At 43.2% G+C, this 14580-nt stretch overlaps 1 protein-coding gene across 1 annotated transcript in view; it reads left to right on the top strand.

The window, feature by feature from the left end:
- Positions 1-14580, top strand: part of TUBG1 (tubulin gamma 1) — a 204204-nt gene that overhangs the window by 38307 nt on the left and 151317 nt on the right. The window contains exon 2 of the mRNA XM_078645369.1: positions 7643-7755. Coding sequence (XP_078501495.1) covers positions 7643-7755 — 113 coding nt within the window. The remainder of the gene's footprint in view (positions 1-7642; positions 7756-14580) is intronic.

Genomic DNA, 14580 nt, shown 5'->3' with positions numbered 1-14580 from the left:
CATCGCCCAGTGAGGTCATGGGTAGTTTTAGGAATCGTAAGTGTTCCAGCTGGGGATAAAGAGGCGCAGATGGATTGCACTTTCTCCTGAAAAAAAAAGAGATGGGTCCTCAAAGAGGGGAGCTGAGGGAACAATAGTGCTAGCCAGCGCAGTCGGTGTAATAAAGCCCTGAACAATCTTGAAAACTTCTTTGAGTGAATTGTCAGAGGATTTAATTTGCAGGCCAGACAGTCTCTGATGGCATTATGTTTAGGCTTATGAACTTTTTTGGGGGTCTGCTCAAGAGGTAACATTTCTGTGGGGCACTAGCTCCATCAAAAAGAAACCAGTAAACAATGTGTCTTACTTGTGCTTCGGCCAGGTACAGAATAAGATCAAGGCTTGATGTTGTAGTGAATTGAAACACTGCCATTTTTAAGACCTGTGCACCCAATATGAACTGTTATTAGAGCATTTATTCTACATAATATCAGGGATGTGGAATTTAATAAAATATCTACTTGTCAATGGGACTGGTGCTTCATAAATCTACTTGTCGTGTAAAAAATCTACTTGTCCCTTTGGTGCCACATAGTGCGACGACACATTATGACAGCTAGCTCATTATCTGAGCTCTGCTAATAGCCTCTCTGATGAGGACAGGGCTAATACTTTAGTAGGGGTTGAATTCTAGCATTCACCTTATTTTGCCACCTTTCTACAAATCTACATACTGGAGCTCGAGGTAGTGTTGCAATAGTTTCAGGATTGGAATGCAATTTGGAGTCCCGTGCAAATGTACTAACTTGCATGCTTTGAGTTTTCACCAGCTTTTCTCTATTCTTTTCTTGTACTTAGAAATGTTGGAGATTTGCTCCTGACAAAGACAGAAGTAAAATCATTTCTAAGGTTGGGAAAAAAGTGGTTGGAGGGAAAGGGAACTTGTATACGCTCAACAGATTTTCGCAGGAGCAAAACTACACATGCACATTTGCTCGTGCTAAAATGCAGGTTGCAAATATTTATAGTTTATTTAAATATTTAATAGTACGATTTCCGGGCCAACTTATGTCAATTATTGTGAATTCATGAAAGCAGTAAATCTGCACTACTGCAAGGACGTATACCATAGGTGCATTTTTGGGACTAAATGCATGAATTGGGCCTCTAATTCGGTCTTGGGTTAAGCAAGGACTTTTGTTTTTATTTAAAAGTCTGTCTCTCTCTGAATCTATCTGTACGCTGGCTTCACTGTGAGTAACGGCATTCTGTTATTTCACCAGGAACATATCTGGCACAAAATAGTTTTTGTTCAGTGCTAGGGACTACTGTGGCAATGTGTGGTTTTTGAGACCCCTAAAAATTGTATTGTTTTTTTGCTAATTCTTATTATAATGGTGATGGCCTGGCAGCTTCCACAACAATAACGTTTTACCAAAATCTTATCAAAATAAGATGCGCATTGAAAAACCAAAAGGCTGACCACCAATGTCAGACCTATTGGCTTTGCCAATGACTGTTTATTTTCACGTTTCCCATAATCTTATTGAAACTAGTGGGACTGATTTTACATTTTGAATATTTCTTGGGAATACTAGCAGGCATCAACATATGTTAATAGATGATGCTTCAAAGAAAAGGTACCTAAAATTTCACAGTAGTTTAACAAAATGTTTTAATTTCTAGTTGCATTTTTTTGTGAACTTTTTATATTGAATGCAAAGACTCCATCTTGCTTTCAAGCTTCTGCAAATATTTGCATCTTATCCGTGAGCATTCAAGGCACATTATACGTAGCCTCATATTCAACTTTACCAACTTGTGTACACATTTTTATACCTAGACCACTGCCAGCCGTGCAGTCCAAGCTTACAACATTTCCTTACAGCGCTCACCCTAATAATAGAGGCTTTGCATTAATGAACCTTAACCCCTTCGACGCCCATGACGAGCTGGGCTCGTCATGCAGTAGCCTCCTGCTACGCTCATGACGAGCCCAGCTCGTCATGAATAATGGTGATCATGTATTTCCAGCACAGGGGAAAAATCCCCATAGCATTCAAAAGGTTAAATAAAAGTTAAAAGATAATGTGGTACTGTAATCTGGCAGCTAAAGGCTTTGGGCTGCAGGAGGTAGGCCTACTTGTCCGGAGGTCAAAATAAACATGAAAACTTGTTGTCCTTGACCCCAAACAATATGTCTTGGGAGTCGGGCTCTGGGAATTCCACGCCACTCAACATAATCATTGTTTGTGCTCTATAATTGCTGTGTTGAATAAATGATAATCTGAGACATTGTTAGTTAATAAGAACACTCAATGGCTTATTGGGAATGTTAATTAAACGACCCACACCGTTTCTTGGGCCACTCTGTTTAACCTACTCTATGGCGCCCGTGCCAGAAGCCACAACCCATAATTCAGGCGTTTCACTTTTCTTCCTAAAAGTAAAAAACTATCAATTGTAATAGTAGTTAGCATTACTAATAACAAAATGCAGTTCAATTGTATTTGGAAAAATTAAATGGTTACAATAATGCTCTAATTTAATTTGTTTTTACAACATTCATTTTAAATTCACGAGAATCATTTTCAAATGATAAAAAACCAAAGTCATTGGTCACAGTTTCCAAAAGCGGGGTCAATCAGCATTTTCTCTTTACTTTTTCAGGGGCTTTGGGGTGGAGGACACAGTCTGTCATGGCCCTATCCTGCCGTTGTGCCCCTCGCTTACATCTATTTCATTGGTTACAGCCATTTGATGATCTGCACTTTTAGCAAGGGAAGCATTCTGGGTTCCATTGTTCAGTTATATTTTCCTCACTGTGCAATGGTAGTGTGGTCTGCCAGATACAGCAGGTCGGTTGTGTACATTCTCCAGTGTGTTACATCTTTATCACCTTGTTGTCTCTCAGACTAACTTGAGGCAGACTTCCTCCCTCACTTACCACTTTTCTAAATCTATGATCCTTCCCTCCACTGTGGGGAGCATCAAGTGTATGGCTGTTCTATCTGATGATAATGTGAATTATGCTGCCCTTTTTAAGAATCTTGACTTTTCTTCTGAATGTGGATTTTTCAACAAACACGTCAGGGTTTTTTTTGTGTGTTTTTTATATAGCGTGAACTCGACCCGAATGTATCAGAGCTTTATATGAGTACTAGTTGCTTTACAGACTGATCCATTCTTTTTGTTTGGCACCAGGAGATTAAGTGATTTGCCCACAATATCAGGATGCTGAAAGTCCCTGCCGAGGGATTTTAACCAGATTCCCCAGCTTCGAGGTCGTCCCTTTAGCAGTTAGGTCACATCCTCGAGTTGCTGCTCCTTTGCCCTGCCAAATCCATCCTTCACACTCATGCACCGTCAGTATGTTTGTGGAACTGTATGATCATGGTATTCTCATAGAGGCCTCATATTGATAATGTATTCTCCCTTCGTCCATTGGGATATGTCCATGTCTTTTGCAGCTCTGTTAAATTGCAGTAGCTCCATAGTTGGGACTTTGTCACGTACCAAATTGGCCCTTTTTATAATCTCATAATTTGCCTTCACTACTCCCTCCCACTGATCATTCAGTGTGGGGCCATGATATTCCCTTCTTTGCAAATAATTGTCTTCAAAAGTCAGTGACCACCTCAAGTCACTGTGTAGTGTTTTATCGATAACCCTCCTTTCCACCAGTAGGCCAGCAACGAAGGCCAGCTGAGGTCCTGGATTGTTTTGGTCTAGATCTGGTGCTTGAAGTCCACTTTCGTTGTGTGTCTGCAGAATCATGGCCCATAAAAGGGCGATATTTCAGTCAAGTTTTGCAGTTTGTGTAATTGAACACTGATTCCTTATTTTGGGGGTCATATCGTGCATTATGTTTTTGCAATTAAAATATTTTTTGTGTATTTTATGGAAGATCTATTTTTATTGCCAATAATATATTTGTGTAGCATTATTAATGACCCAATGCTCACGCAGTTTTTGCCTACCCTGTCTGTACGTTCACTCTTGCCTGTGACATTGGCAGTGTACAATAACACCAATGCATAGGAGCGAAAAATGGACTGTAGTTGAGGTATGGTTCCCACCACCAAGCTCAGAAAATAACTGACATTACACTTGCCCTAGTGCGTACAGTTTGTGACTGATTCTGTTCAGTCCTCTCGCCTAGCTGTGTCTTATGAACAGTTTTTAATTGCTTGTCGCTGTCTGTCATATCCTGTTTTTCTTTAATGCCTTCTTTACCTTTAGGCTGCCTCCTCTAATTGTCCTTTGCTATCTTTCCATACTCTATCATTGTCACACACTGTTCTCTTTCTATTTTATTTCGTCATCTTGTCCTCAGGTTTTTGTATCTAGCTTTCTTTTTCGCCTTCTCAACCCATTCATCTTTCCTCTTATCATTTATTTTTATTCCTCACTCGCCTCTTCTTTTCAACACTAATTACACATTTTACCTTTTTTTTTGTTGTTGCACGTCCAACCTTTTTTTAGTTGATCCTCATCACTTCCCTCTCCTGTTTTTAGGTCTCGGCTAAGCGCGCGGAAGCGCGTTCTCGCCGAGAACTATTGTCGCCGTGTCTGCTTTCCAGGAGACAATCCTGGCCGCGCGCATCGCCTTGGAGGCGATTTGAAACTGTCACGCGCACAAGTACGAGCGCTGAATGGACTTTGTTGCAAGTTTCTTGCAATGCGCGTTTAGAGTAAACGTGTAACACCAGCCACTGTCAGACACACCGCGTCTCTTTGTCTGGTATTTTCGTGTTCATAAATCAAGAGGAGTTATTGACTTACTGACTTCCGAAACACAAAGGGTACTACTTTTTTTTCGAATACTGCAATTACCTGCCCCTGAATATTGTTGAGCGGTGTGTCGATCAGTCAAGAACCTGTTTATTATTATTATTATTGTTATTTTTTGTTGTTGCATTTTTATATAGCGTGAACTCCAACCGCAGCATTAGAGCGCTTTAGCCTTCTAAAGCCTTTTTAAGGTGAGCACCAGTTGCATTACAGAGGGAACCCTTAATTTTTTCCGGCACGGGGAGATTGTGATTTGCTCTGAATCACCTGATGCTAGGAAGAGTGCTAATTGTTTTTTTCGAGTACTGCAATTACCTGCCCCCGAATATTGTTGAGCGGTGTGTCGATCAGTCAAGAACCTGTTAATTATTATTGTTATTTTTTGTTGTTGCATTTTTATACAGCGTGAACTCCAACCGCAGCATTAGAGCGCTTTAGCCTTCTAAAGCCTTTTTAAGGTGAGCACCAGTTGCATTACAGAGGGAAACCTTAATATTTTTCGGCACGTGGAGATTGTGATTTGCCCCGAATCGCCTGATGCTAGAGTCTTACGCCAGACTAGAACCTGGTGGTTTGCTAGCTTCAAAGTTGGCCGCTCTAGCTGTTGAGCCACGTTGCATGCAGCACCATCTCTAATCCGGTAAGAAAGAAAGCAGCCCAGGGGGTGTCGATGTCTGCTAAGAGACTTGTGGGTACTCACTAGCCGAAGATTCCACCTTAGTAAAACAATCGGGGGAGTTTCTGTCTGCTGCAAAGACATATGTGTACACTGTAGCCATATACGCCAATCCCAGTTAAGATAGCTAATTGGGTTTGTGTATTTGCTTCACACTTATCTGTGTAACCTGGAGGCCGAGGGGTCCGTGCGCAGTGAAATAGCTCCTGATGTTGGAGGGTCATTCCAAGAGACATGTCGGAGGCTACATATTCCAGTCCACTTACTGAATAAACAAGCCTACAACCCCCCCACGAGTACACGGCATACGTGTCTAAAAAGAATATATATATATATATATATATCATTTATATGATAATGTACTTTTCGGATCACTAATAATTCTGGCCCGTTTAACGACTTATACATATATTTTATAGAGGGCGTGTGTGTGAGAGTGAAAGCGTGTTCACAATGTGTGGAAAACAAAAATGTTTTCTCCATTTTTACATACATCGTTAGCCAACTGGTAGCTCCAGCCTCATTTGCTTGTTACTTCTACTGTATTGGATCTTTCTGTCCCTTCAACTCCTCCTTGCCTACACTGCATTCACCCCATCTCTTTTCTCCTCTTTCGCTTGTTCCCTCTTTTCTGCATCTCCATGTTCCCCTTTTTCCACTATCTTTTGCTCTACTGTCAAGGGGCTTCCTGCACTGTCCCCTCCTCTCAACTCCTGCATCACTTCTTGCTCAGCAGTTTAAAGAGTGGCTAGAGTGAGCAATTAGACTAGTCGGCACCAGAAGGCCATGCTAAAGCCACCTGCGTTTCTAGTCCAGGTTTATGTGCAGGAAGGACTCCCAGTAACAGATTAGGTAGTACAGCAATACAGTTTATTTATATTTCTCAAATGACCTGCAGTTTTGATCCAACCTCATTTTGCCCACATTTTTTTTACTTCCTTACTGCTCATGCGCAGCAAGGCTTCCATAGGAATTAGAATTTTATATACAGTATATGCATGGTTGAATGGTAACATGGTCCCTGTACAAACGTAGTGCGAGATCTAGAAAGAAAGGTAACTTGTTGTTTTATAGCTAATAAAATGTGTGCTTGGATTACCATGTTTCTTTTCTACATTTTTTACACTAAAGAAGACATTTTCTGCTGCACACTGATCATGAACGTGGCCATTGACTTATGAGATGAACGTGCATGTTTCTGTATAAAGCATGGAGCATCTGCGTACGTTAGAACAATAAACCTTCATATATCCTGGATAATGATACAGGATCCAATCAAGAGTTTGCCCCCTCCTTGCTCCATAAAACACCATGCATATGAATGTGTATAGAATACCTCAGTTAGGGCGGGGTTAGGCCTGAATTGTTGCCACTTACTTGGTGGAGGAAGGCTTTACTTGGCGTGGCACATGTTCAGGAACTAATAGAAGCATGCTGTTAGTCGCTTGGTACAATGTCGGTAGGTTTTAGACTTCTAAAATAGTGGTGTGATAAAATAGAATTGAGGCCTATTTAACCTTTGCCCTAATTTGTATAACTACTGGTGGGTAGTTTATTATAGTTAGTCTTTCCAATGCACGATTTGCAGATGAGCAGTGTATAGTGAATGATAATCTAGCTTAAACACCAATTAATGTGTGTGCATACTGATTTCAAGGTGCATGCAGAATACCTACCATCTGCAGATACGAGATTGTCTGACAGGTTTATCTAACTTAATACCTAAGACCATAACTCAGTAGGGGAGGAGTTAAATACCTGCAGCTTCTCCTTTTCTCCAAAAGGATCAGTTTCCTATTGGGACTAGGAGGAATCTGCAGATGCGACCCCTAATTCTTTGGGAGTAACACAATACTATATATTAATCTAACTGGGCGAATGCTTGTTGCATCTGTATTTTATTATCGTAAAGTCGAACAACTTGAATATTTTGAAAACGGAAACACCCAGTAACGCTGGCAGTAAAGTTTCTGTGGTCCGACATTGCTAGTGTACCAGTACAACCATTTCAGTATAACCAAGCCAAAGCATTTGATTTTAGCAAGGGCTGTTTTCGTGCTTCCTTTAGCTGCATGTTAGGACTTTAATTCGACAGTACAATGTACTGACTTTGAGCAATAGGTAATGTAATGCATCATTATAATCGTAAACCTAGGTGCTACTAATTCGGAACATTTTTACTGTTTTTTACAGTTGGGTTTGAGTTCTGGAAGCAGCTGTGTGCAGAGCATGGGATAAGTCCAGAAGGAATTGTAGAAGAATTTGCCACTGAGGGCACAGACAGAAAGGATGTGTTCTTCTATCAGGTATGCTCTTTTCATACTTTCAGAGATTTTTTTTGTTTTCGTGAAGAACATTTAGATTTTTCCCATCAAGACTGGCTGTGTGGATGAACGGTAGTTCTGCGTCTGTTGGCCATTCGTGATTTGCCGAAAAACACCCATGTAAGCATTTTCATAGAAAAATAAAACAGCTGGTTCAGTAATGTTTGACATGCTTCTGGCAGACTTCTAAGAACTTATTCTGCGTAGTACAAAACCTGTTTAAATCCTATCCGATTTTGAACTGTCAAAAAAAGCTCCTTCATGGGCCTACCATCTGCTTCTGTGAAGAACCCAAGACAATAGGAGAAGATGGGCTCCATGTGAACAATTACCTTACTTACCCAGCACTTATTTCTTCACACTAATTCATAGCTCACATGACTGAATTCCACTGACTCTTCGTTTTGTGCCGTGCTGTGGATCTTCCCGCTGGGCTAATCTGTGCACCCTCTGGACCCTTTGCACCCTTTGGAACTACGACTCGCGGTACCCGCTTCGCGGGTCCCGCATCGCGGAGGAAGCTCTGCTGAGGCTTGTGGACTTGCTAGGGTGACTGGGGCCAGTGCAGGGCTGCGAGCAACAGCGCGGGGACTCCATTTCCCAGGAGTCCCTGCAGTGGCCAATTTGAAACACCTGGCCTGCTCTTCCTGCTAGCCCCGCCCCCTGAGCACCGGACCTCAGAAAAGCCCACCCTCAACTACGACCGGCGGGACTCTTCGTTTTGTGCAGTGCTGTGGATCTTCCGGCTGGGCTAATCTGTGCACCCTCTGGACCCTTTGCACCCGTTGGAACTACGACTCGCGGTACCCGCTTCGCGGGTCCCGCATCGCGGAGGAAGCTCTGCTGAGGCTTGTGGACTTGCTAGGGTGACTGGGGCCAGTGCAGGGCTGCGAGCAACAGCGCGGGGACTCCATTTCCCAGGAGTCCCTGCAGTGGCCAATTTGAAACACCTGGCCTGCTAGCCCCGCCCCCTGAGCCGTCCATATCCAATAAAACCAAAGCCCCCCTCCGCTGCGCGGGAGAAGCCCGGGACAAGGGCGGGACCGTCTGCGGCCGTCAGAGGCCGGAAGAGACTGGACTGGGCCAAGGCTCTTGGCTCCTCTTCTGAGACTGTGGTAGTTCTTTTAATTTACTGTGTTCTTCTTTTGTACAGGGTTCAACATTAGTTAGGGACGCTCCGAGCTGTTTAGTCGCCATTTTAGTGACTCTTTCCGCGAGTTTAGAGTTTGCGGCTCCTGCTGTTTACTTTCTTGGTCCCGGTGAGGAGTATGGAGTGCCGAGAAACTAGAAGCATGGCAGCGGCAGGTAGTAAAAAACTGACAGGCACCTTGGACGATTTTATTGTGCGCACCAACACGCTGATTGACCAAGGGATTGTACTTATGGAGAGAAGGGTTTCCCAGGACTTGGCTTTTGCCAAAAGATCGTCTTTGGGTCTCATTGGTTCTGCTCGCACCCCTGATACTTCTTCCCATATATCCAATCCTGTGCAGGTCCTTGCTGACATTCACAATGCGAACTGTAGTCAGCCAAGCTCACGAGTCCCATCACCCCCTAGTCCCCAGGTTCTGGCTCATAACCTCACAGGGATGAGTTCAGACATTAACCAGGTAAATCATCAGGTGGACACCCAGGTAGTGACTTTAAACGAACAAAAGAGGGGGAGGCGGGAGGGCGCAATCCCTAAACGCAAGCTCCCAAATACCAACAACATCGGAGCCAAGAAAGCTTGTGTTACTACAGCTGGGAATACTAGTACTGATTCAAATGAGAGGGGCGGACTGGTAGAGTCGAGAGACCCTGGCAATGAAGTTATTCGCCAGATAACCGGGGCGGCAGTGGCCCAGGCAGAGGCTGCCAGTTTACCCCTGCATATCATCGATGATACCATCCTGGATAACTCCCTAGCTGATATCCTTGAGGATAGCACTACAGCCAATAGATCGAGGTTGGATGCATTAGGGGAGGTTAATGGGGAGGAGGAGCCTATAGGCTGCATCATAACCAAAATTGTTAAAACCTTGCTCGCACCCCTGGAAGCTAGGCTTCATGGCATTGAAAAAGTGCTTCATGAGATACACAAGGACATAAGGTTTCATGATAGTCATTTTCCCAACAGGACCACTAATGCCACTATTGAAGCCAGTAAACCAGGGCCTGCGGGCAAGAGCGCAACAGTGACAAAAAACAAGATGCCCAAAAAATCGGTAATAAACCCCTCCAACAAAGTGAGCACCCAAACCCCCACACTAAATAAACCCACTGACCAAGCCAACGTAAAAGGCCCCGCTAATCCTACATCTAAACCCGCCCCATCCCCCCATCAAAATAAAATAACACGGCGAAATATCCATCTACCGCCAGACGCCTGTTCTTATGTGATCATTTTGACGGGGGTAACGGAATTGGTCCCCCCATCTACTGAAAACTTTCATGCGCTCAAAAATAAGGTATGCCACTGGTTGGCTAATAATCATCCTTTACCCCCAAATCTTAGTGGCAATATCTTAATGGTTGAGAAAACGCCCTGGGTGGGACATAATAGGAAAAGAATACGGGGGGACAGCATAGTAGTGAAATTCGAGAATCTGCCGGGGGAATCATCGTAGCAACAATGACACCTTGGTCACGGCCAGGCCCCTGTCCTATTTTTATATGCCCAATGACCTAAGAGATAACAGATGGAGTTGGCTCAAAGACCAAAATCATCATAGAGGAGCATTGAGACAAGAGGTGTCCAGTGAAAGGAATTTTTGTAGTAGGGGCAGGGGTGGTGAGGAGGGGTGGAACTTGGTGCAGAGAAGAGGAGGTAGTCAGAATAATGACAATAGATACCATGCAGATGGCTTTAGGGCCAATAATATGTTTTCTGGTCATCCTCACAACTACGCCCAGGCTCGCTATCCAGTAGTTAATTTTGGCAACATCCCAACGACAAATCAGTATGATTGCTTGTCTGATTTGGGGTGGGTGGATTGACAACAGGCGGACATAGTGCTAGGATATGACAAAGGAATCAGGATTAACCCTGCCTCACCCGCAAAAATGGTCCCAGAGACCGGGGACTCAAGTGTGGACTCCAGGGAACTAGATCCCGTTGTCCATGAGCTGGGTAAAGGTAGGGACCTAGTATCTAGCCCATATAGCCAAGTAGTGGGTAGGGAAGCACCTAGAGACAACAGGTATATAAAGGTAGGAACATGGAACATCGCCTGGCTAAGGAATAAAGTTGATGATCCCATCTGGAGGGAATTTATAGGGAGTATTGACATCATTGCCCTACAAGAGACGTGGGATACTAAGAACATACTTACCTTGGATGGATATACTACCTATTCTCTCCCCGCAGTAACAACCACCAGAGGAAGAGCGAGGGGGGGGGGGGGGTCTGGTAACCTTGGTCGCAGCTAATATTTCTGGCACACACACGGTGATTGCCTCAGGGTCCCCCTACTGTTTGATAGTCAAAATTACTCGCAAAGGGGCCCATAATGTTTTAATTATTAATTTTTATAATTCTTTTGATAGAGCCACCTCAACCAGCAACCTGACAGCGTTACATTCCTTTCTAACAGATTATAAGGAGCTGTCGGAAAAAGAATGCTACATATTACTACTAGGGGGTTTTGATATCCACAGATGCCCAGACAAATGTTTGCCCAATGATCCTTTTGCCCCCATTGAACAGAGTGATGCTCACTTTGAGCATAGTGAGCAGGGAATCTTATTGGAATACATTTTGGCTGATAATGGTTTAACGTTACCCATGAGGGATGAGGTGGATATCCCAACTTTTAAAGGAAATGGCACTGGGTCAACTATCGATTTTATCTTTACAAGTCTAACGCTAGGTAGTTACATTGTAGATTATTCTCCGGTCTGGTCTCATTTTAGCGATCACAACCCTGTCTTATTACGTGTTAGTGGTATCTTCAGCAGATCTGAGACACAACCAAACAGGGTCGACAAACAAGACATTCGCGCAACAGATCAGGCTCGCAGAATTAAATGGTGTAAAATTGTTCCTGAGGATTTCCAAGTTAACCTCTCCAATCGTAGAGGAGAGGAGCTGCAGGTATTCATGGATAAGGATGCTGGGGATAGTGAGGTAGTGGGGGCTTACCAAAAGGTTTGTCACCAGATTGTCTGACCTGATACACCCTGGCAAAACCAGAGATTTAGGGTCAGTTGGCTGGTTCAATCATGATTGCTCTGCAGCCAACCGCAATCTAAAGGAGGCCTTGAAATGTAAGCCTGTTGATAGACAATGCGTGGCATTACTGAGGAAAGCATACAAAGCAGCAGTAGAACAAAGGAAACGGGAGATCAGGGAAGACGCCTGGGCAGAATTGACTTCTATTGACGTACTAAAAAACAGCGCCAAATTCTGGGCAGTGATCAACCAACCCTACTTTATTGACTCGAGCAATAACGTGTTAGACTGCGGTATTCAGGAAGACAAGTGGCTCACCAATTTTAAGTCATTCTATGAACAGGCATCCGCAGGGGACGATGATCCAACCTCTGGGGTTAGTCACCCATATACTTTGGTGGTGAATGAGGGCGAGGTGGCTGAGGCCATCAGTAAAATGACAAGCAATAAAGCCCCCGGCCCTGATGGCGTACCAGCCGACCTTTTTAAATCTAACATTGCAATATGGTACAAAGTTTTATCTAATGTTTTTAACAGAATTTCTAAATCTGGCATCCCAGCAACCTGGTCACAGTCGGTAATTGTACCTATCTTTAAGAAGGGCAACACAGGAGAGCCGAGTAATTACCGTCCAATTTCCCTTATAGATTCTGCTGTGAAGGTCCTAGGTAGAGTGGTCTTGTGTAAATTATCTGACTGGATCGAAGAACAAATTCTCTGTCAGCGTTACAGTATGGGTTTAGAAAGGGGCGTAGTACGATAGATCAGAGCCTCAATCTCCAATTACTGATTGGAAAGTATACCATAGCGAAGCAAGGTTGTTTGTACATAGCATTTATGGACCTGTCCTCGGCCTTCGACCGAGTAAACAGGTCCAAGCTATGGGGCTTACTCCTTAAGATGGGCATTGATGAAAATATAGTATACTTTCTAGCTGACCTTCACAGAGACCTCGCAGCCACAGTAAGATACGATCGCAAGGGGAATTGCACGGGTAAGATAGGTATAGTAAACGGGGTCAGGCAAGGTTGTATTTTAGCCCCTTTATTATTTACTTTGTACATTAATGAGTTAGCCAGTGTTCTGGGAGCAGTTTGTAAGGATATTCCAAAAGCAGGCAAGTTTCCCCTTCCCGCACTATTATATGCGGATGACGCCGCACTTATAGCGCGCACCCCAGTAGGCTTACAAAGTCTTTTAAATTCCTTTTATGAGTTTATGTCCTCTCTGGACCTTAGCGTCAATTACACCAAATCTCATGTCATGGCCGTGGGCACAAAGGGTAGGCACAGGAAGTTGATGACACTCCACTGTAACGGGAATAGGTTATCTAGGGTAGCCAAATTTCCATACCTTGGGGTGGTTTTCGACGAAAGTTCCACCTGGCTTCCCCAATTGTCAGAGAAAAGAAATGCATTTGTTCGGTCCATCTCTGCTGTCTTGGGTTTTTCTCGCAAACTGGGGGTAAAACAGTTACAGGCAATATTACAGGTGTACGTGGCAAAATGTGTTTCTATAGCAATGTATGGCGCTGATTTGTGGGGTTTTAAGAACGTTAAGTTGTTACAAGTGGCAGAAGACAAATTTTTTTAATCCATTTTATCAGTACCACAATCGACTTCAGGTTTCATAGTCCATCAGGAATGCGGGGTGGAATATTTAGAGGATCGGATTGCTATTGCACCCCTTCTAAAGTGGATCACGGTCTGGTTGAACCCAGAAGTGGATGTGAACCACGAGATCCTGAGGGACTGTCTTAGTTTAGAACACTGGGAATCTATTCCTTGGCTAAATTATGTTAAAAGGGTCGCAGTCTCACTAGGGCGCCCAGAAATATTTGAGGAGCCGTCAAAACTGGTTAAAGCGGATATAAAGAGGGTCAAGACTGCTTTTAAGCTTCACAGAGGGATGGATAGGGAGGGTCTCTAGTTGATCAAGCCTACTGTAAGAGCCCATCAGCTAGTCGTAATAACTGACAATGACCTGGAGTTATATCTGAAGGTTGTTAACAACGCCAACCATAGATATTTGTTAACCAAGTTTAGACTAAATAAATTCCAATTACTCCTCTCTGGGCGCCCTTGTTGGACCAAGGTATCAGACCTGAAACTATGTACCTGTGATGGTTTTTCCATAATGGACACCGCCCATTTTATGTTCTTTTGTGGTCACTTTAATGAGACATTATACCTCTGCTAAAGAATAAGGGGTTTAAACAAGTGAAACCTGCCCTTTTATACCTTCAACTGCTGTCTAATGTGTGGGAAATTTTTAACGTTGCCACTTTTTAAAATATAGCTATGAGACTGAGGAAAAAATTAGCTAGCTTGAGATGATAGTTTTCCGCGATCTCCTTTTATAGCTTGTTAAACAAGGAATATTCACTGTCATTTAGATGAAGTGCGTATGCTTGCAACTTTAGATATGAAATTTATATATTCTTATTGTTTTTTAATTTCACATTTTCTCTTTGGACGCTGTGCTGTTGTGTGTATATATATAGCTAGTCTTATTGTAATTTTAAATGTTTTTTCCCCTCTGTGGTTATTTGTATACTTTTGTGGTTTTTGTTATGAACCGAATAAAGTATTTTTTACTGACTGAATTCCACTGACATTTAACTCTAAAGTTTTCAAGTGAAGAAACCCATATCC

This window comes from Lissotriton helveticus, chromosome 5_1, assembly GCF_964261635.1.
Source record: "Lissotriton helveticus chromosome 5_1, aLisHel1.1, whole genome shotgun sequence".
Classification (NCBI taxonomy): Eukaryota; Metazoa; Chordata; class Amphibia; order Caudata; family Salamandridae; genus Lissotriton; species Lissotriton helveticus.
The sequence above is the reverse complement of the archived record's forward strand: the minus strand, read 5'-3'. Positions and strand labels throughout refer to the sequence as shown.